Source organism: Podarcis gaigeae (assembly GCF_964106915.1).
Source record: "Podarcis gaigeae genome assembly, chromosome: 13".
NCBI lineage: Eukaryota > Metazoa > Chordata > Lepidosauria > Squamata > Lacertidae > Podarcis > Podarcis gaigeae.
The window spans coordinates 21,476,692-21,499,516 of record NC_139689.1 but is presented as its reverse complement, the minus strand read 5'-3'; the positions used below and the strand labels follow the sequence as shown (position 1 = coordinate 21,499,516).

Below are 22,825 nucleotides of genomic sequence, written 5' to 3'. Positions count from 1 at the left end.
ACTGATTCTGGAAAAAAATATTGTGATTCTTGAATAACATATTGTGTGCACACAACCAAAAGATGGAGGTCAGCCGACAGTCCTGTGCTTTGCTGTAGGCTCATCTGCCCTGTGAGCAACAAAGTGGGAAGAGGGCAGTGTGCTGGCCATGTCTTAAGTTCACTGCATTGTTAATTTCCTATTTGATACATGCTAATTCAGCAACTCAATACTGCTCAGAAAGGCAGAAACTGGAGGTGCTCTGCTATGCCTATACACAAATACTGGGATTAGGATGCTAATATATTTAACGGGCAAATTCTTGCGGAGGGATGATGCTGAAAAGGGGTTACAGAAGACTGAGGAGTTGTTTTTTGTTGTGGCCATGTATGTGCTTTTCATTGCTTGGATTAGAACTAGTTTGGCTTTGGAAGAAACCAAATCAGCCGTTCTTATTTAAGGCAAGGCTGTAGTCACCCTTCCCCGCTAGGTGGGGCTGCCACATTTCTTGGAAGGGGCCTCAAAGACATGAATGGAAAATCAATCAGTAATTCCTTCCTAAGCAACGTGAACTTCTACAATCCCCGTGCCAAGCTGTAGAGTTTGCCTGCTTCTTAACATCGTCAAATTCTTAGCATCAACTAAGCTGCAAAAAAGAAGGGGGAGGGTAATGTTTACGTCCCAAAGCCTTTATGATGAATGCTGTGCTTTCCTTAATAGTAATTTCCTTAAGGGATCCCATATCCCCTGCCACGAGCACAGTCATAATAGCTAAAGGGAATCTCCACACACCCCCAATGGCAAAAGCTTGGAAATGATGGTTGTGATCTTCTGGAATAACACATCCTGAGTCAGGACAGGGAATCATAGGTGGGCAGGTCATGTGGGTGGAATTTGGACTATTACCACTGGCAGGGTGGAGGTGGTGGCACCATCTGCTGCTGATTTAAATGTGTTTTTAACACATCACATGAAGCTGCCTTATACTGAGTCAGGCCACTGGCTGCCCAGGATCACAGATAGTGGCCTTTTCCTGCCACCTGTTCTTTTTACCTGGAGATTGAACCTGGGACCTGCTGCACGTGGCACTTATGCTGTGCTCTTCTATTACAGGTACCAATACTGCACAGCTTGAAGCAATAGGGTGAATAAAAACTGACTTCTCTTGGAATAAAAATTGTCCAGACCCATAAATATGATTCACAGACCCCTCTTCAAGTGAGGTACTGCACCCCACTGGCCACACCCTGGCTACAAGTCCTAAGGTGTATCATTGACCGAGGTAAAGAGTGGGGAACCTGTGGTCCCTGCAAATGTTTCTGGGACTGCAACTCCCACCATCCCTGATCATTGTCCATGTTGGCTGGAGTTGATGGAAGTTGGGATTCCAAAAACATTGTGGGGTCACAGGTTAACCACACCTGCCCTTGGCAAAAATGGGTGTAGCTGTCCTCCTCAGGGAAAGGATTATGTTCCATTCGCAATAGTTTTCCTTATTGCTGGTACTTCCACCTTGTTTTATACCTGAATGAAGTGAAGGGAGCAGGGTGCAGTTTAGAAATTCCCAAGTAAATGTGCCTAGCCTCAGGGCAGCAGGTGCAAACTCCATTTTATTCCTGTAGTTATGATGCTGCTGTGATTTAAAATGTGAAACTGCACATGCACAGAGTAAAAAAAACCAAGGTGGGCAAAGTGCTTATCAGTAATACATTAGCAGTCATAAAGCATGGGATGGTGGTGTTAATTGAGTGCTTTGCAAATGAAGTAACGCAGATGGCTGTCTAAAGCAGGGTATTAAGTCCAGGGTCTAATATTTCCCAGCTGCCTCAGTGCCTCAATCCTCAGAATCACCAGTGGAAAGGATCATATTTCAGTCAGTGGGATCCATAGTCTAAGGATCTCCCCCAACTATGGTTGCATATGCACCATACATTTAAAGCCCACCCACCCCAAGAATTCTGGGAAGTGTAGCTTACCCCTCACAGTGCTACAGTTCTCAGCACCCTTAACCAATTACAGTTCCCAGGATTCTTGGGGGAATGCACTTTAAATGTATGGTATGTACACAGCCTATGTCATAGTTGCAGCCTGTTCCATAAAATTCCCTGACAGATACTGAGAACTGAGCATGTCCCACCCTGATTGCTGTTCTTGGTCACACTCAAAAGTGACAAAGAGACAGAAGCCAGGAAGTGGGGTTTCATCCATATGATGTTATTTATTTGATGCTTTTGGCTGTACACCTTGACCTATGACTCCTTTATCCTCTACAGGTGACACCATGTCTGTGATATACAGTGAGGTGGCTGCTGATGAGCCTACAACTAGCAGCTTCTGGATGGTGAGTGGATGAAAACAGGGGGTAGGGTCACATAGTTGGGAGAGGAAGGAGATCTCATGGGCATAATGGAGGCAGATTTCTCAAAGAGGTTCATTTGGACTAAGTCAGCAGAGTCAAGATTGTATGGGTGTTCATTCATTGGTTTCATTTATATATACTTGCCTGGCCCAAGGATTTTCTGTTACCCGAAACCAGCTCTACCTTAGACTGGGTGGGCCACTGTCTCTCTATTCCTAGTCTAGTGGTCTAGAGCAGAATTAAGGCTCACTTTTTTTTTAAGGACAAGAGATAAGGTTTGGTTAGCTAAATTAGGAAAGTAAGAAGCTGCCTTATACAGTGCCAAGCCTTTGGTCCATCTGGGGATTATTGGGTTGTCTTTGTTTTTATGTTAGTATCTATTTTTTGTTTTTATATTGTAATTTTATGTTGCGAACTGCCCTGAGATCTACAGTTATAGGGCAGTATACAAATTTAACAAACAACAACAATTCAGTATTGTCTACACTGATATATTGACTGGCAGCAGTTCTTTAGGAGTTCAAGCAAGAGCTTTTCCCAGACCTAACCGCTGCTGGGATTGAACATGGGATTTTTGGCATGGAAAGGGTCAGAATCATGGCCTTCCCCAAGTCCTTAGGTACAGAAGTCCTTGTGACTCTGATAAATGTGTAGGTTTGAGGGTGCACTATACCCAATTCATGCTGTGATTGCTCCCTCCCTATCAGTCTCTCTCCCTTCTGCTCTCCTGCAGCCCAATCACTATCACAGCACAGTAAAGCGCTTGGATGATGGCTATCGCGTCTGCGACCAGATTGTGGCCTGTTTCCAGGATCGGGCAAAGATTGAGCGCAGCTATGCCTTGCAGATGGAGGAGTGGACTCGCAAGTGGCGCCCCCTTGTGGATGCAAGTGAGTTGTTAGGCATTACACATTATTTAAGAGGAGAACCGTGTTGCAAAATTCAAAGCAGTGCAACTTTCAAAGGACAGCTGTGTTTTTCTTTGTGTATTGTTTTGGGCAACAAGAATTAATGCAAACCATACCAAATTTCTAGTTGAGGTTGCTGCACCAGATGACCTTCAGAATCCCTTCCAATTCTATAATTCTATGGTTCTACTTGCACTCCCAAAAGAAACAAGACAGTTGCATGATTTTTAGATGCTCAGGATTGATAGGGATCTGCTGGTTTTGTGGGCTGGCTATCCTCAGGGGCAAACTATGAAATCTGGGCATCACCTCTCCCTCCCTGCAGGTCCAGTGTACGGCTCCTTGCTCCGGGCCTGGCAAGCCTTCCTGGGGGCTTCGGAGCGGCTGAGCCGCTTGCACATGGATATGCAAAGGGCTCTGGTCTCTGAGGATGCCGGGCGCATCCGGGGTTGGCAACACGACTCCTATCACCGCAAGCTTTTTGGGGGCTTCAAGGAGGCCTGTGAGCTGGAAAGCGGCTTCCAGCGGGCACAGAAACCCTGGACCAAGAAGCTCAAGAAGGTAGGGGAGACTTGGCCCCTTGGATGTCATGGACTGGTTGGGTGCAGAGGAATGGTGGGAGGAACCAGTTGGGGAACCACCAAGAGAAGAAGGCTCAGAGCCCAGGGAGTGGTGGTGAGATGATGATGAGTGGTCTGAGGGGGAAGAGGAGGTGTTAGAAGCTGAAGAGGAACAGGACTTAGTGAGCTGGGAGAGTCTGTGGCAGAGAGAAGCCCAAAATTAGAGGCGGAAGCTGAAGTTGGCGAGTAGGAGGAGGGTGACCAAAAGGCAGAGATGAGTGAAGGCTGGTGAAGAAGCCAAGGTGTCTCCCCCTCCTGCTGTGACCAGCTCCCTTCCCTGCTTGTCTCCCAGAACCAGAAGAGGCATGAAGGGGGTGGAAGAGAAATTGGCCGCATGCAGATGCAGTCTCTGATTGCGTTGTGCTGGGGAGGAGGAGACATAGACAGCTTTTGTCTCGACAACTGATTTCATGGAGTAAGACCTACAGGGAATGAGCTGCTTTGCTCATTAGGCCTGATGCTCAGCCAAGTCTGTGAAGAGAGTATTTTGATAATAAAGAGTTTACTCTAACTTTAACTGTGTTATTTACTGGCTGGCTCACTCTGTGACACGGAAAAAGAGGAGAAAAAGAGGGCCCTAATGGGGTGAAGGAGTTAAGGGAAAGGAGCTGGGGCTTCTGGGTTCCCCAAAAGGAGAAGAGGCCCCAAAGGGTTAAGGCTGGCCCGGGAGTACCAAATATAGAAGATGAGAGGTTAGCACCACCTGCTTACATGGAGAGTTTGGGGCATATTTGGGTCATATCCCCTACCTAGGGTGCCCAGCCCATATTTTGAGAACCTAGGGTATAGGGGGATTGGGAACCAAGGCAATTGGATTTTCTAGGGAAGGAATGGGGTGCCCTGGCCTTCCCCACCCAGTGCTTTCCACAAGTTGTTGGACTACAACTCCCACCATGCCTGACTATATATAGGCCATGCTGCTTAGGACTGATGAGAGTTGTAGTCCAACAACATGTGGAAAGAGCACCAGCTTGGGGAATGCTGATATATCTCGACACACTTTGACAGTCCACTCACTATTATTTTTCTCTCCTCTCTCCTGCCTACCCTTGACTGGTCCATCCAGGTCGAGAAGACCAAGTCTTTATACCACAAGGCCTGTCGCAAAGAACACATTGCAGCCCTACGGGAGAATGCAGTCAAAGCCGCACCAGGTTCTGAGGTGCCCCAAGAACGGCAGCGGGCCTTGAGGGAGGAACACCAGCGTTGCAGCCAAGAGGCCAACAAGGTGGGAATCTTCCCCACTTTCTTTATGGGCCCAAAGGCTAATAAATATGGGTCAGTGGAACTGCCAGGCACACTGGACACACTTGCTGATACGTTGCCTGGGGCTTGGTTATAAGCAGAGTCATGAGTCTTTCTGACGTTTGGAGTGTTTGTGGGCATCAGTCACAAAATGGCTGCCGTGGCATAGCACAAAATGGTGGCCATATCTAAAAGAACAGAAAGAGAAACGGGACCACAGAATGATACAGACCTGCCTTCTCTTTGCCCCTCTCCTCTATTCAGAACATAAAGGATGGTGATTGTCCAGTCCTGACATCTAATGAAATGGGGGCATCTTTATGTGTTCAACGTAGGATTGGTCAGTGCAAACAGGAACTGAGCAGGAAGAGCAAAGGTTCTGTCATGCATTGTGAATTTTTGAGGGGCTATTTACTGAGACCTGTTTGTTGGTGCCATAAGAGGTGCTGGCTGGCACACTGGCACCATGGTTGCTGCATCCCCCCCCCTTGTTGTATCTACCTGTTAGTCCTAGCAGCTCCTGTTTCCCTGGGTCTAGCCATCTTTGCCATTTGACCAGAAAAAATAATAATCAGCCTACCCTGTTCTTCTGCCTTTGATAGAAGAAACTCTGCATAAACCATTAGGTGAATGTTTTTCAGTGTACGGAGATGATCATGATCGCATGTTAATATCTGCAGAACAAGCTGCTGTAAGACACACAGAAGCTGGTAAAAAAGGGAAGAAGTTGGCAACCTTATTTCCTTATGATACTACTATGTACTTGCATTTTTCAAAAAGAAAAAAGGAAAGCACATAGAAGCCAGTGTGTCAACACCCACAGGAATGTGATGCTTTGTGTTGTGTTTTTCTTAGATGATGCTTTTTATTGACATGAGTAGTGCCTTTGAAAAATGTGTCACCTAGCACGGGACTGCCATCAGCCACAGAGGGATTATTTGGGAAGGGATGCTAAGAGCCAGTCCACTAGGCTATAACAGAGGGAGAGATGGGGCTGCCAGGCCCCTCCATTAGCTCTGATGAAAGTCCACCACCTCTTTGCCTCACTGCTTTCCTTGAGCATGGTTATTATCTATGTCTGTATACTACTAACCACAAAAGCTATGCTCTACTTTCACTGTTGGAGCCAGTGTGGGACTCTGATTGCTGGTGTGCCCAAGTGGGGGGGGGGGTGTTACACCCAGCATCCTATACTGGCTTCTCTGAGAAGCAGATGTTGCATTAGATGGGCATTTGTCTTTGAAGGACAGGCCTTTAGCATGTATTTTCTGCCTCCATGCTTCTTGGAAGTGGGGGGAGGCAGCTCACATCCCAGAGAGAGAGGGGGAGGGACTGTTAGGCACATGCCTCTTTTTGACCCTTGACCCCTTACAACAGGTGCGCGAGCGCTATGAGAAGGCCCTGCAAGAGCTCGATCGCTGCAGCCCACGCTACATGGAGGAAATGGAGTCCGTTTTTGAGCAGGGGCAGGCGCAGGAGCAGAGACGCATCGCCTTCCTCAAGGGGGCCTTCCTCGCCCTACATCGACGCCTCGATGTCACTGCTGACCCCAGGTGTGGGAGAGGGTAGAGGCACCAGGTTGCCCCCAAGGTTGAGGCCCAGCGTGCAGCACATGTGTGACAATGGAGGCTGAGCACTCGGGAGGAGCCAACTTCCGGACCTGCGATGCGTGATGTGCATTGCAGGAAGGGCTGCCTCAAGATCAGGGCCCTCTGGCCCCTTTAAAACAAATATTGAGGGGGCCGAGGTGCCTTTAGCTCCCTAGAGTTGGCATGCCTAAGTGACACTTTTCAAAGCAGCACACAGAACGGTCACCTGAGAGTCACTTCTGATGGGATCCATTGAAACAAGATTCTGGGCTTAGTGGACCCGTGGCCTGATGCAGCAGAGCTTTTAAAATGTTCACGCTCCTAATATCACCAGAAGCAGCTTTTCCTGGTTGGGGAGGGGGCAGAGATTGCAGAGGCACCTTTGACCATTAGAGGGAGTCTCAGAGCTTCCTGTGTGTGCTTGAGTGGTATCCAGAGGTATATTTCCAATTCAGAGAGCTCATTTCCAAGGAAATCTTGCATTTTAGATGAGATCTTATGGTGGTTTGTGTTCCCCAAATCAGAAGACTTCTCCCAGTGTCACGCATCACGCTAAGTGGAAAGGCAGAGTGAAGAAAGCGTTGTAGATTGGATGGTGTGTGTGTGTGTGTGTGTTGGGGGGAGAATTCCATGCCACCTGACACCCCTTCGTGATGATTTCCCTCCTTTCCTTTAGCATCCAAGCTGTTTATACTGATTTGCATCAAGCCATCGAGGACATAAATGACCAGGATGACCTGAAATGGTGGCGTAATCGACACGGACCGGGGATGCCTATGAACTGGCCACAGTTCGAGGTAGGGATCTCTCCCTTCCTTAATGGTGAGATAAGGGCGCTCTGCATATTCTCAGAGGCACTTCCATCTCTAGGCAGCATTTAGGCACAGGGAGAAACTGCCCCAGATTATATCTGATGCAAGTTCAAGCCCATAACAGTCTCTAGAAAAACTTGTTCTGCTTCTTGCCTGATTCTAAATTTAGACTTCTTCAGTTCTCTGGGTGCTCCTTTCTGCACAGAACAAAAAGCTCTTTTTTGTCCTCAGGCCCCTTGGGCTGACAGTTTACTTGTGAGCAGTTAGAATGCCTTTGAACATTCAACATGACATTACAACAATTCACCCAGTGGCCAGGGAGGCATCTCAGACTTATTAGCAGTAACCACCAACCTGTATTTCGCTTCAGGTTTTGTCCCTCTTTTGACAGATTAACAAAACTCTTTGAGTTGAGAGGGGAAGGGAAGGTGGGCTATGTGATTTTTTATATTTAACATCCCATTCTTACTTCTTATGAATACAGGGTCTGTACCATAAAGCAATGTCCACACTGGGATTAGGGGGGAAGTGGGAAACTGAGGAAAAATTAAAAACAGGACTTAGATTTAAGGCTCAGATTGTAAGTCCTTACTTCAGAATCTAGCTTTAAAAAGAATATATGAGCTCTATGATTCACCTCTGTTTCAAGGTTAACTATGAGCTTTTTTTATAACGCACATCATATGACTTCCTGAGCATTAGTTTCACATGGTGAGCAATGCAAACATTGCCTTTGGTCTGGCAAAATGTCCCCCCCCCAATCTTTCTGCAGGTTTTTGTACAGCTTAGCTAATGGTTTCTACCACTTGAGTTCAGCTCTCAGCAAATGAAGCTTCCTAACGCTTTTCTCTTCCCTCCCCTCATCCCCTGCCATTCAGGCGTGGAGCCCTGACCAGGAGCGGCCACAGGTGAAAGTCCAGAAAGTCCAAAAAGCCAAAGAACCAGAGAAAGCCACACTCCGCAGCATCACCCCCTCCCAGAGCAGGTGAGCCATCTCCGCTCCCCATCACAAGAAGTAAGGGAGGAAGCAGCTGGAAACTGAGGCTGAGTATACACTGTACATTCAAAGCACATTCCCCTGCCGCAAAGCATCCTGGGATCTATAGTTCATCAAGAGTAGTAGGAATTGGAGCTCTGTGAGGGGTAAGCAGCAGCTCCCAGGATTCTTTGCAGTGGTGGGAATGTGCCCAAAATGTGCTTTAAATATATGGTGTGTGTCCATCCATGCAATTCACCCTATTCACAGGCAGTGAATTTGGGGGGCACTTTGTATGTGTGCTTTAGTACCCCTCGTTTAATACAACTTTACTAAAGCATGGCTTTATGGACTGTGGGGATAGCCCCTCTAGAAACAACCAGACACAGCAGCTCCACCTTAATGTTGTTTGGCTCCAACTCCCATCAGCCGCAGCTAGCACAGCCAACAGTCAGGGATGGTGGGAACTCTAGTCCAGCAAAATCTGAGAGGCCGCCTGGTCTCCATCCATGACTTGGTGAGTCATAGGGAGGGATATTAATCCATATAGAGGGATATTATGCACAGTGGTGTAACACTGTAATGGGCACTGGAAACAAGTCCTGGGACTGAATGAGTCCTAGTACAGATTTAGTCTTTCTTTGGCTGCGTATGTGCACATTACCAGCTTAAAATGCAGCTAGGCTGTTCTTTTTCTCCATTCCGATCAAAGTTGGTTTGGAGGGAAAGACCTCAAAGCACAGCATTTCATTAGAAATGGCAGCACAAATATGGGTTGTGGCTAATGTCATCATGTGTACGCTACTTTCCAAACCGCTGGATGCAGAGTAAACAGGAGTGTGCACACTGCCTCAAAGTTAGTGGCTGTTGACAAAGGGTTTCTTGGAAGACCAGGATTCCTTTGGCCGCAGGGCACACTTGTCTGCCTGGCCCTGAAACATGCTTGGATGACTGGTCCTTTAGAGCATCTCATAATCTGTCCATGCAGAAGGCGTTTTTATTTATTTTTTGAGTGCACAAAGCTTAAATTGATCTGATACGAGAATGTAAACGGAGGTCAGATGGGAGGCATTTGCTTTTTAAAAAACAACAACAACACAGCTCTCTTCCATGTGCTGTTCCATGTTAACATCACTCTCCTGTTGGCACAAATAACCAGGAGACCAAAGCAGAAGAGGGCTGCCAAAATGATCACATTCCTTCCATGAGGAAAGCTTACAGCATCCAGGGCTCTTTAGTTCAGACAAAAAGAGAGCAAGCGAGGGAAACATGACAGAGATGTATAAAACAATTCAAGGTGTGGAGAAAGTAGACGGGGGGGGGGGATTCTTCCTCACAATTCTAGCACCAGGAATCATCCAATGTGTGCTTTTATTTAAAATGCCCCTCTGGGTTATTTGTGGGGCATAGGAATTCGTTCATATTTTTCCCCCAAAATATAGTCTGGCCCACCTGCTTTAAAGCATTGTGTATAGAAGCTACCAGCAACTGTTATATAGCTTGCTGTACCCTGGACCATCACTAGAGGGAGAAGTGATGCTTGGCATTTATAATGTATTATAAAATTGTAGCATTGATTTTAGGGATGGAGGATAAATAATTATTATTATTATTATTATTATTATTATTATTATTACTATTATTATACTGTCTGACGTTTTACTGTGGCTTTAAAATTTGTTGGAAGCCGCCCAGAGTGGCTGGGGCAACCCAGTCAGACGGGCAGCATATAAATAAATTATCATCACCATTATTATTATTATTTGCATTTTAAAGTGCACCAACTTAATTTCTCTCTTCCAAACTTATATGTTGATCAGATCACAATTATCAAGTGTCTTCAGTTCTCCAAATTTTGAGAAGAAATAGGCTGATCTGTCCTTCTCTAGTTGCTATTAAACATTTCTACTATTTCACTTGCCCCGCTTTTCCAAACAGTGAGAAGTTCCAGGGCCACATCACTCACCCAGATTTTGCTTCCTTAGTAGTTTTTTTGGGCTTATAGCAATTTGCAATATTTGCATTCAGTTACAAATGCACAGGTGGAGAAATGCATAAAGTGCCACCGTCACTTGGGACAAGCTCCCGATCATCCTCCTTCCCAAGCTCGGTGGTGGCAGCACTGGAGGGGAAATAGGGACATTCTGGGATCAAATCAGAAGCCAGGACGGCTTCTGTAATTCCTGGGGACTGTCCCTGGAAAATCGGGACACTTGGAGGGTATGGTATTTCCCCAAATACCAGGGCAGCAATCTCAGCCTAGTGAAAGGCAGGAAAGGCCATAGCTTGCCATAGAGATACAAGATGACTGGAAGGTTTCTTTAATCTTCCCTGGAGATATCCCGATCCAGAGCTTCAGGAAACCCCAGGAGAAACAGCCAGGCAGGCAAATGCATCCTTTGAGAGGGAAGCTTATCTGTTTGTGGCTGTTTATTGCCTCTTGGGAACTGTTTACTGATTTGCGGGGAAATTGTTCTGTTGACTTTCTTCAGTCAGGGTTTTGGATGTTTAAGGTACACTAGAAATGCAACTCCGCAAGGGATCCTGTAACTGTTGACAATTGTGTGGGTGGGTGTTATGGAGACAGTGAGGAAGAAGGGTTGGTGACGATGCTGAAGTGAATGTCAAGTGAATAGCTCCCTGTAATGATGTCGCAAATCAGAACTCAAATCTCTTCATTTAACCCTGCCAGTGGTGCTGCCAAGATACAGGGACTGGTAAGAGAAGAAGAATCTATCTTCAAAACTGTTTTCCTTCTTAGAACCCACTCAGACTTCAATTTCAACGCAATGTTAGCACCACACTTCCTTGAGAATTCATCTACTTTCTCGTTATTTATCTATCCATTGCTAAATTTATTCCCACAGCTCAAGGTACCATACACCGATCTTCCTCTCCACATTTTATTCTTACAACAGCCTTGTGAGGTAGTTAGCCTGAGAGACAATGATTGGCCCAAGCTCACTCAGTGACCTGCATGACTGAGTGGGGATTTGAACCCTGTATTTAAACATGGCATTTATCTCCCACCCTTTGTTAGCCAAAAAACCCCTCTCCCAGAATGGCAAAAAAAAAACCAAACAAACAAACCCAGTGTCAAAACAGTCCCTGCCCTCAGGCTTACAATCTAATCAGACATCAAACACATGGAAAATGATATTGTAGAGTTGGGAAAAGGTTCAGAAGAGGGCAAGCAAAATGGCTATGGGAGTGGAGCAACTCCTCCAGGAGGAAAGGTTACAGCATTCGGGACTTTTTTTAGTTTCGAGAGATGGTGATTAAGAAATGACATGATAGACGTTTATAAAATTATGCATGGCGTGGAGAAAGTTAATCTCCCTCTCTTGTAACACAAGAACTCCTAGGCATCCAATGGAGCTGAATGTTGGAAGATTCAAGTAAATAAGCAAATAAAAGAAAGTGCTTCTTCACACAGCACATAGACAAACTACGGAACTCACTCCCACAGGGGCCAGTGGCAGCCACCAACTTGGATGGCTTTAAAAGCGGATTAGACAAATTCATGAAGGCTGTCTCTGTGCGCTACCTCCACAGTCAGAGACAGTAATGCTTCTGAGCACCAGTTTCTGGAAACCGCAGAAGAGGAGAGTGTCCTTGTGCTCAGCTCCTACTTGTGGGTTTCCTACAGCTGTCTTCTTGGCCGCTGTGAAAACAGGATGCTGGACTAGATAGGCCCTTGGCCTGATCCAACGGCACTCTTCTTTTTTCCTTAAAACAGAATATGAGAGAGGAAAGAAAGCAAACTCAAGCACAAGTGCTTAACGTTACAGTTCTTATAATGCCGTTAAGAGCAGCATCTCCTTGCTGATGTCAATGGTGTTTCTGAGTGTCTCTTGCTCATGATAAAGCGTGGGCCTTCCACAGAAGCAATTCTTCCCCTCAGATCAGATCCAGGAATACAGTCTTCAGTCCTTAGAGCCAGTGCTTTCTTCCCCAAGAAAAATAGGAGCCGGTGCTCCCCATGAAGTTGTTACAGTAAGTGCCACACTTTTTAACAACCAAAAAAAAGTGGGTGCCTGTACTGCGTACCCTTGAGTACCCCCTGAAGAAAAGAAAAAAAGCACTGCTTATAGCAGTTAGAATCCTTCATTGCTGGTGTCAATGGTGATGGTTCAGTCCTGATCCTAGTCCAACACTCCAGGCCCTATGCAGACAAAGATGCTTTCTCAATCCAAACTGTTTACCTTAAGAATTTGTCTTGGCAAATTCCAAAGGTGATGAGTATCACTGGTTAAGCAAACAGATTGGAGTTCTGACTAATGATGTAAGAGTTGCATTAGAGAAAGAGATATATTCACTTAAGACATTCACCATCAGTCATCAAACATTCTTTCTTGCCTTCCCCTAAATATACACCCACAGAATCTGAAGTTTCAATCACTTGCAAAGTTACTTTTCTAGCAAACCTTAGACATCCAGAACTCCTGCTGCACAAATGTCATCAGAACAATCACCCCCAAATCAGCACCCCCCCAAAAAAAACAGTTATCAGTTCTAAGGCACAGGATCACCAAATCATGCATTTTTCTCTCTCCTGCGATTTTTTGAAGTTACAAATCTAGGGTGATTTCTGCTGCTGCACAGATTCAGGGGATGTCTCCAGGAAGATCAAACAAAATGTCAAGATTGACCGATTGATTGTACTTAGAGACAGCCCTTAAAAACAACACAATTAAAATAAGCACAATGTGCAAATTAAAAACAACAACACAAAAACAGCCGAAGTCAGTATAACATAACACCAGTGCAGCGGCAACACAGGAGGAGGGCAGGCATCAATTCAGCCTTAATTATGGGAAAAGAGATGTGTCTGCTTGTCCAGTCATTGAAAAGCATGTAGTGATGGCATAAGACACACCTCAGAGGTAAGGCCATTCCACAACCTAGGGGCCACCACAGAGAAGATGCCAAAGAGCCCCATGTCCTGTCCTCTTCTTCGAGGATATAAATGTAGCAGTAGATCATAAGCAAAATAGGGGCTTGCCTATAGTTCCACTCACACTCTCACCCCTTCCCACAGTGCAAAGCCAGCACCCCCACCAGTGTCGGGACAGCGGGTTCGTGCTGTGTACGACTATACCGGCCAAGAGGCAGATGAGCTGAGCTTCAAGGCAGGTGAGTGTCGTCTTCTCCCAACTTCTCCGCCTCATTTCATCCTTCAAAGGCAGCTTTACAGGAACATAGGGAGCTGCCTTATATTGAGTCAAACCATTGTTCCATCTAGCTCAATATTGTCTACAATGGCTGGAAGCTGCTTTTCCAGAGTTTCACAGAGGGAGTCTTTCCCAGTCCTATGAGATGCTGGGGATTGAACCTAGGACATGCAAAGGAGCAGCTCAGCCTTTGAGCTATGGCTTAGGACAAAGAGGAAATGGGTATAATCCTGTCCTGACTTTTGATGGTGGTCTGGACCCAAGGGCCAATTTTGCAGAGTCTGGGTGTCTCCCTCTACCTGCCCTCCTCATCAGTATCTGTACCTGCTCCTCACTTTCCCAAACAGTGAGAAGTTCCAGGGGTTGCACTCCTGGGTTTGGCTTTCTTTGAGGGAAGTGAACCCTGGAGATTGATGGTGCTTTTGTAATATTTGCTATATTTGCAGATATACAATTTGAGCATAAGTGAGGGCAAGAAGCATACACATTCCTGCCACCAAAGCAGATCTCTTCCCCTGCATCAGATTTCTAGAGAGAGAGGGAAAGGGGCACCCTTGCACTCCTAGGTGCTTCCAGGTAGCCTGGGACAAGCTCTCAGCCTTGGGTGCCTCCAGACCATCACTATTTATGTGGGAGGGATTCAAGTGCATGCCAGAACGTTAGCCTTGTGCATTTAAAGCATTGTCTCCCTGAAGGAATGAATCCACTTTCCGCTTCCTGTTAGGAAAGTGATGGGGAAACATACTGAAAAATGTGTAATAAACAAATGAGTCATGAGATGGCATGCAAATACCCCTCAAGCAAATCAGGATGAATGTTTATTGTCATATAGCTGCGTTGTAAACAAATTTGAGACAAAATGTTCAGTGAAGACCGGAAGCAGTCTTAACCTCTGTGTAATCTTTGTGCAGACAAATCAGAACAAATGCTTACTAAATAGGTCATCTGGAGGAGCCCTCTCTGTCCCAAAGCTGCCTATTTTGCTCCTTCAGAAACACACATGCATAAGCGCGCACATACACCTTGCTTCAGAGCCTCCCCGGAGTGGGAGCCTCCCCTTCACTCGAGAGATCTCTGGATATTTCTCATCCATTAGCTCCCATTGAGAAAACACCAGCCAGCCACCCTTGGTCATTAACAAGCCATGACCAACCAGAAGCCATAGCACCATGTCCCAAAACATTGCCTGCCACCCATGGTGGTTGGTGCTGACAGCTCAGCCTTGGACCTCACTTGTCAACTCTGCCCATTATTGTGGCTCCTCCCCTTTTCCAGTATCCATAATAATTTCTGAGATTTCCTCTGTCTCTTTTTTCCTGTTTCAGGAGAGCTGCTTACCAAACTGGAAGATGAGGACGAACAGGGCTGGTGCAAGGGGGTGACCGACAGCGGACGTGTGGGGCTCTACCCCGCCAACTACGTGGAGCCCATACAGGGCTAACTCGATGGGTTAGGGGGTGGGGGGAGGGAATCATGCACCCATACACCAATATTAGGGCTATGTTTATTCTGCACTTCTGAGATCGCACCATGTTGCCAGCCCAAAGTGGTGCAAAATTCAGCTTCCTTAGAGACTGCTTTATTTTTAATAATCATACAACTTTTAGTCCACATGGATGCAAAACTTTCAGTCCATACAGATGCCCTGAAAAGACATGTGAGTGGTCAACTTTCCTCTCCAAAGACTCCAATTTCTCAAGAATTCTCTCTAATACAGAACCAGATCCTCCTGAGGCCATCTCTTCTAGTTGTAAATCCTCAGTTTCTTCCTCCCCTGCCTGTGACAGGGAGGTAACTTTTTCCTCCGAGGGCAAAGTGGGCACAGATGATCTGCGTGCTTGTGAGGCTGCAGTTACGGTTGTCAGAGTTGTTTGTCTGGTTCTTAATCCCTTTCTTTTTGCGCCACTCATTCCAAAAATATCTAGCAGTCAAGGTCAAGCTGAGTTATTCCCATGGGAAAGCTACGGCCCAGATGGTAGCAATCAAACAGAGGGCCGGGAAATAGAAAGTAAAACAATGTTTTTGTTGTAAGTCCTCAATCCTCTAGGGGGAGCATAAAATGTCCTAGGAAGAAGAGTCCATTCCACATACAAAATCTAAACCAATTCTTAGGGATCTTCACAAAAGTAGTTTTAGCAGAGTTGGTTTTAGGTTTGCCACAATATTTCAAGTTGTGCTTACTGGAGTTCCAAAATGCAAGAACGTAACCATTCTGAACTCCCTCAGACTGTCTCCAAGTTTAAATAGAATGTATCCAAATTTGCAGTCTGACAGTTCTACTGCTCAGGCAGTTCTGACACCTGGGCTTCTTAAACAGAATTGTAATCCACAAAGAAAGGAATATATAAGTCCTAATAAAAGTCCAAAAGTCAATTGCTTACAGTCTTTAAAAGGAAAAGTAATTTCTGCGGGTGCTCAATCTGAGCTGTCAAAAGTTCTCTCTATGCCTCCACTCCTCCTGCTCTTTGCTTTAAAAATCAATGGCTGCGGAGGACGGACTTCCTTTTCCTCGTCTCTCCGCTTTCAGCTTATTTTCAATATTTTAGTCCCGAAATTTAGTAAAGTCCTCAATTACTCACGGGTTGTTACGTTTTGGAATCTTGTGTTGAAGGAAGAAAGGTCGGCGCTCACCGGCAACGGCAACGCGGCTTCGCTCCGCTGAATGCGCATAGACCCACAGCGCCGCTACCCCCTCTGCGATCCGGAGCCCCTTACGGGGTTCCCTCAACGTTTCGGGGGTAGCTCCTGGCGCCCGCCGGGTCCCGAGACCGCAGGCTTCCGCTGCCTGCGGTTTTCCAGAATGGGTCTCCGCTTCGCCGTAGCGGACGACCCTTTTCCAGCGTAGCTTCCCTCTCCCGGTTAGGAAAGGGCAGCCATTACCGTTCGCGCCGCCTCCGAATTGAGATTTTTAAGGACATTCCTAAACAGCTGTTGGATCTTAGATCTGAATATTTGGACTTAGTAAAACTGCTGAGAAGCAACTCAATCATCTTTAGGTGGGACTTTCCCCAAGGACTATCTTTTACCTTTAGAGGGAAGAAGATCAAAATTAGAACTTTGGAAGATAGGGATAAGTTTTTGACTGCCTACGGTGAGGACCTTCATAAAGGACTTGAACTACCCTCAGGGTCTGAACCACCACAGGTGCCTGTACCTCAGAACCCTGAAGACTCACAGAACAAAATACCATCCCAAGGAAACTAAACAGATCTATCCAGGATGTCTCTGCAACTTTTAAGTTGGAATATAAATGGCTGCAACAGCCCGGAAAAAAGGAAGAAAATCTTTCACTTATTAAAAAAGGAGCAACTAGACATTACTTGTTTACAAGAAACACATGTGACTAGGCTCCACAGAAAAATATTGGTAAATAAAAGGATAGGCCAAGAATTTATATCTTCGGATTTAGTTAAGAAGAGAGGAGTGGTGATATATGCAAAGGAGAGCCTCTCACCAAAATTTCTATTTAAAGATGAACATGGAAGAATTTTGGCAATTGAAATACAGCACCAAGGAGAGAAAATTTTGATATTAGGAATCTACGCTCCAAATGAAGGGAAATCAGAATTCTACAAGAAGTTGCATGAGATTATGCTGGATTATCTGGACTATGATAACATCATTATGATGGGAGATATGAATGGGATCGTTTCTACAAACATGGATAGGTCACAAAGCCAAAAGGTTACTAAAGAAGGCAGACTACCAAAGACCTTTTTTGAAATGACAGACAACATGGACTGGATTGATATATGGAGGACAAAGAACCCCTTAGGGAAAGAAGGAACATTTTTCTCTGAAGCCCAACTGACTTGGACAAGAATTGACCAAATATGGATTTCTAGAGGTCTGGCTCCTAAGGTGAAGAAAGTGGAAATCTGCCCAAAGACCTGCTCCGATCATAACGCGTTGAAAATGGACATGACATTATTACCAACCGGCTCCTTTAGATGGAAGATGAATGACAACTTGTTTAGAGATCAGGAGATTATCAAGAAGGCCCAAAAAACAATAAAGGACTATTTTGAGATAAATTTGAACACTGCTGTGGAAAAAAGAACAATCTGGGACGCAAGCAAAGCTGTGATGAGAGGGTTCTTGATACAACAGAACGCCATAAAGAAAAGACTACAAAATGAGAAAAAGGACAAGATTTTGGGGAAAATTAAAGAGTTAGAGAAGAAACTAAGAGTAAACCCGAAGTCACAGCCGATTTTGAGAGAAATTAAACTTCATCAGGCACAATATTCCAAACTGATAAATCAGGAAATAGAATGGAAGATTAAATCAATGAAACAAAAAACATTTGAATCGGCTAATAAATGTGGGAAACTGCTGGCTTGGCAGTTGAAGAAGAGACAAAAGCTGAACATAGTAACAAATTTGGAAATAGAAGGAAGGAATATTCAGAACCCGGTGGAAATTAGAAAATGTTTCCAGAAATATTTCAAGAAATTATACACTCAAGGGCCACAAAAGGAGGAAGAGATTGCAAAATTTTTGGAGAAAAATGGACTTAAAAAACTATCACAAGAAAATAGATCACTCCTGAATAGTAAAATAACACGACTAGAGATAGAACAGGCCATTCAGAATATGAAGTTGGGCAAGTCTCCAGGGCCAGATGGCTTGACCTCCAAGTACTATAAGACATTAAGTGACTATTTGATTCAACCACTGCTGGAGGTCAGCAATGAAATTATGGAGGGAAAGAAGGCGCCTGAATCGTGGAAGGAAGCTTTCATCACATTGATACCAAAATCAGAAACTGAAAAGACACAACTTAAGAACTACCGCCCCATTTCCCTTTTAAATGTGGATTACAAAATATTTGCTGACGTTTTGGCAGGAAGATTCAAAAGAGTTTTAAATGAGATAATTCATAAAGACCAGGCAGGCTTTCTCCCAGGAAGACATTTATTTGCTAATACAAGGAACATTATTGACATTTTGGAACTCTTGCAAACAAATATTAACACTAAAGCAGTTCTAATTTTTATAGACGCGGAGAAGGCCTTTGATAATATTTCTTGGAAATTTATGAAGGGGAATTTAAAAGAAATGGGAGTGGGGCGGGGTTTTGAAAATGGGATTGACGCGATTTACTCAGAACAAAAGGCAAAACTGATAGTTAACAATGTGGTTACAGAAGAGTTTAAGATTGAAAAAGGGACACGACAAGGCTGCCCGATTTCCCCCTTGCTGTTTATTTCTGTCCTGGAGGTGCTCTTGAACTTGATTAGAGGGGACCGGTTGGTGCAAGGGATTCAGATCGGAGTGAAACAATATAAACTTAAAGCTTTTGCAGATGACCTTGTTTTGACATTGCAAGAGCCAGAATCTAGTACAAAAAGAGTGTTACAATTGATTCAGGACTTTGGTCGGGTAGCGGGCTTTAAACTAAACAAACAGAAAACTAAGGTGTTGGGAAAAAACTTGACAGATGCAGAGTCAGAACGGTTTCAGAGAGAAACAGAACTAACTGTGGTTAAAAAAGTAAAGTACCTAGGGGTAAACATAACAGCAAAAAATCTGAGTCTATTTAAGGATAATTATGAAAAATGTTGGTCTGAAATTAAGAGAGACTTGGACAGTTGGTCAAAATTGAAGCTTTCTTTGTTAGGCCGAATTGCTGCTATTAAGATGAATGTATTGCCTAAGATGTTGTTTTTATTTCAAACATTGCAAATTGTGGATAAGACGGAGTGCTTCAGGAAGTGGCAGAGAGATATTTCTAAATTTGTCTGGCAGGGCAAAAAGCCCAGAATTAAGTTTAAGATATTAACTGATGCGAAAGAAAGAGGGGGCTTTGCCCTGCCAGACTTAAGGTTGTACTACGAAGCCGCAGCTTTCTGCTGGCTAAAAGACTGGCTACTTCTAGAGGACACTGATGTGTTAGATTTAGAAGGTTTTAATAATGCATTTGGCTGGCATGCATACTTATGGTATGACAAAGTTAAGATCAATAAGGCCTTTAAGAACCATATTGTCAGGAAAGCAGTGTTTAATGTCTGGACAAAATACAAAGACCTATTGGAAAATAAAACTCCAAGATGGCTATCACCTCTGGAGGCTAAGGCCCGAAAAAGACCCAATATGGAGGCCAAATGGCCGAAATATTGGGAAATAATAGAGAAAGAGGGTAACAATTGGAAATTGCAGAGTTTGGAAAAAATGAAAGATAAAGTGCGAGACTGGTTACATTACGCTCAGATTCAAGAAATTTTTAAAAAGGATAAAAAGTTAGGATTCCAGGTGGAGAAATCGAAGTTGGAAACAGAATTGTTAGAACCTAAGACTAAAGTACTTTCAAGAATGTATAACTTGCTGTTGAAATGGAATACACAAGATGAAATGGTTAAGTCGGCCATGATAAAGTGGGCACAGGATATTGGGCATAATATTATGTTTGAGGATTGGGAAAGGTTGTGGACCACGGGGATGAACTTCACGGCATGTAATGCTCTGAAGGAAAATGTAATGAAAATGATTTATAGGTGGTACATGACCCCAGTTAAACTAGCCAAAATATGCCATGTGCCAGACAATAAATGCTGGAAATGTAAGGAAAATGAAGGAACATTCTTTCACCTCTGGTGGACTTGTCCCAGGGTGAAGGTCTTCTGGGAAATGATATATAATGAGCTGAAAAAGGTATTTAAGTATACCTTCCTTAAGAAACCAGAGGCCTTCCTCCTGGGCATTGTCGGCCAGATGGTGCCAAAGAAGGACCGAACATTCTTTTTGTACGCAACAGCAGCAGCAAGGATACTTATCGCCAAGAAGTGGAAAACTCAAGATCTACCCACTCTGGAAGAATGGCAGATGCAGCTGATGGACTATATGCAACTGGCCGAGATGACTGGCAGAATTCGAGACCTGGGAGAAGAGAGGGTTGAAGAAGATTGGAGGAAATTTAAGATTTATTTACAAAAATATTGTGATTTGGCGGAAAGTTAAGTAGGATGTTTGATCATAAATAATTGGCCACCACAAAATCGGATCGAAATGGGATGTAAAGTGAGATTAAGAGAAACTAATTTACAGAGGATTATATTTAAATGAGTGGTTATAAAATTTGCAAATTAGATGATAAATTGCTGGGAAAAATTTATGATGATGAAAATGGCAGCGGGAGATGTGAGGAAGTCCAAAGAAGTTATGAAACTTTGTTGAGATAAAAGAAAGGTTGTTTATTTCTGTACTTTATTTTGTAAAAACCCCTAATAAAAATTTATTAAAAAAAAAAAAGAAAAAAAAAAGAAAAGACATGTGAGTGATGCTGGTGAAATCTCAGAAGCTGGGTGGGCTGGTAGGTGGGGCTGCATGGAACTTTGAGTGGGGTGGGGTGGGGTGGGGCTTCTAAGGTCTACACAGCTTCCTGCCCCTCCCTCTAGCTACTTATATTATTATGCAAAATAAGCCCATTGATGCTCCATCTGAATAATCAATTCAGGGGAGAACAGCATTTGACTTTGGGTGGGTGGGGTAGCCCTGCCAATAGGTAAGGGTATGGAAACCACCTGGGATAAAACGTGGGGAACAAATTCCTTAAAACAAAGGCAAAGCACACACCCATAACCAGACACACACGTCCGGTCTGAATGGCACACCATGCACAACTCGTGCACAACACCTACACAAGCTGCAGATACCACCACTCCCTCTCCTTGCGTCAGTGACACACACATGCCAAAGAAATCAAGGTGCCTCTGAGTTCTCCTTGGGTTGGTGGAGCCAGAGAGCACTTTGCCCCCAAGGGCTTGACAACACCTCTGGAAATCCCGGGATGGACTGAAAATCAGAATAAGAAAGGCATCTTAGAGTCTCTTGAGGAAATGCTTTTTGGGGATCTTGAGATGATTATCAAACAAAACAGCCACATAATGAGTCACGAAGGGCAGAGGGAGAGACCACGTAACATAGGGTTCCTGATTTTAAAAAAATTCCACGTGGACTCTCTGCAGAAGTGTCTTCAGCCATACAGTATATTATACTGAGCGTTACTACACTGGCCTTGCGTTCACCTGCCTAGATTCCTGTTTGTTTGTTTGTTTGTTTGTTTGTTTGTTTGTTTAGGGGGGGGCATGAAAGAAGCAACCTGACTAGAAGCTGTTATCTCTGACTCCACCCAAAGAAGCATAACAAGGAGGGGGGCATGAAATATGATGAGCTTATGAGAGTGAATGTTTTAAAAATACGTTTTGGAATCTGGAAGTTTTGGAAAATAAAAGAAATAAGCATGGTGGCAATCTCTGTGCCTTTTCATTCATAATATTGTTTAAAGTAACTCGAAGGCCCCTTCTTCAAATGGAGGCATGAGATGGGGGCTCTGGAGGGTAACTCTACTTTGCTAGGAGCTGATCAGTCCAGGTGGGCAAGAGCAGCCATGACCTGGAGAGACAATTGGTGGCAGCCGTGTTGCAGGAGCCAGCCACAGCCACAGGGGAGGCTGGGGGCCTGACAGGCAGATTATGAGAGGTGCATTATTTGCTGTCCCTCCCAATCCACCACCTGAGCCATGGATCATGGTAGGGGTGGCTCTGGTGGGCAGTGCCTGATGAAATCGCAGAAACCGGTTTGTGTGTGATTGTTCTCTCTCCACCACCTAATTTCCCCGCTGTCATCTATGTGCATGCTGTTATTTTGATTTATAATAACCCAGCTTTCTGAGCGGTTGGAATCCGGTGCCAAAATCCAAGCCAACTTCCAGAATGTGTGGTTGGCAGATCAGAAGCTGTGCTGTTTCCCATATTCATCTGCCATCTCAGCTCTGCCCACATCAAGTAAAACTTAAGCAAATGACTGCCTTACGCATTTCAGTATAAATAGCTATCGGAAAGTGTAGTTTTCTGGTGCAGGGGATTATAACAGGAAGGTTATCCATTTTAGGAAGAATTCCACTCATAAAATACAAGTCAGAGAAACACAATCCGAATGTTCCTTCCTCAAACATGCACAACCTGCTTGACTTTTCAGGAGAATGACGCTGCTTGGTGAAATCCATCCTCAAATGAGCCGCAGAACTGCTGTCTCTTGTGGCTAAAAGACAACACTATCTTCATTATTGATTTGGTTTTATTGCCAGGCTTATTTCAGTGCTTCAAGGGGAGATAACCAGGGCTTAATGTGATGCCAGAGCTAATAAAACCTACCTCAAAGC

General features: G+C 44.6%; 1 protein-coding gene across 3 annotated transcripts in view; it reads left to right on the top strand.

The window, feature by feature from the left end:
• LOC310829512 (protein kinase C and casein kinase II substrate protein 3-like) overlaps window positions 1-21,914 on the top strand; it is a 29,871-nt gene extending 7,957 nt beyond the window's left edge. For 2 of the 3 annotated variants that reach the window (XR_014557300.1, XR_014557301.1), the window contains exons 2-11: window positions 2,253-2,320; window positions 3,072-3,228; window positions 3,572-3,807; window positions 4,933-5,094; window positions 6,489-6,664; window positions 7,377-7,497; window positions 8,391-8,497; window positions 13,530-13,624; window positions 14,988-15,319; window positions 20,931-21,914. Coding sequence is in view for 1 of the 3 variants with exons in the window: in XM_083708084.1 (XP_083564210.1) it covers window positions 2,253-2,320; window positions 3,072-3,228; window positions 3,572-3,807; window positions 4,933-5,094; window positions 6,489-6,664; window positions 7,377-7,497; window positions 8,391-8,497; window positions 13,530-13,624; window positions 14,988-15,103 (1,238 nt within the window). In the remaining 2 variants the exon portion in view is untranslated. Of the gene's footprint in view, window positions 1-2,252; window positions 2,321-3,071; window positions 3,229-3,571; window positions 3,808-4,932; window positions 5,095-6,488; window positions 6,665-7,376; window positions 7,498-8,390; window positions 8,498-13,529; window positions 13,625-14,987; window positions 15,324-20,930 lie in introns of those variants that run through there. The other variant, XM_083708084.1, reaches the window with a different exon arrangement.
• Window positions 21,915-22,825: the final 911 nt, after the last annotated feature.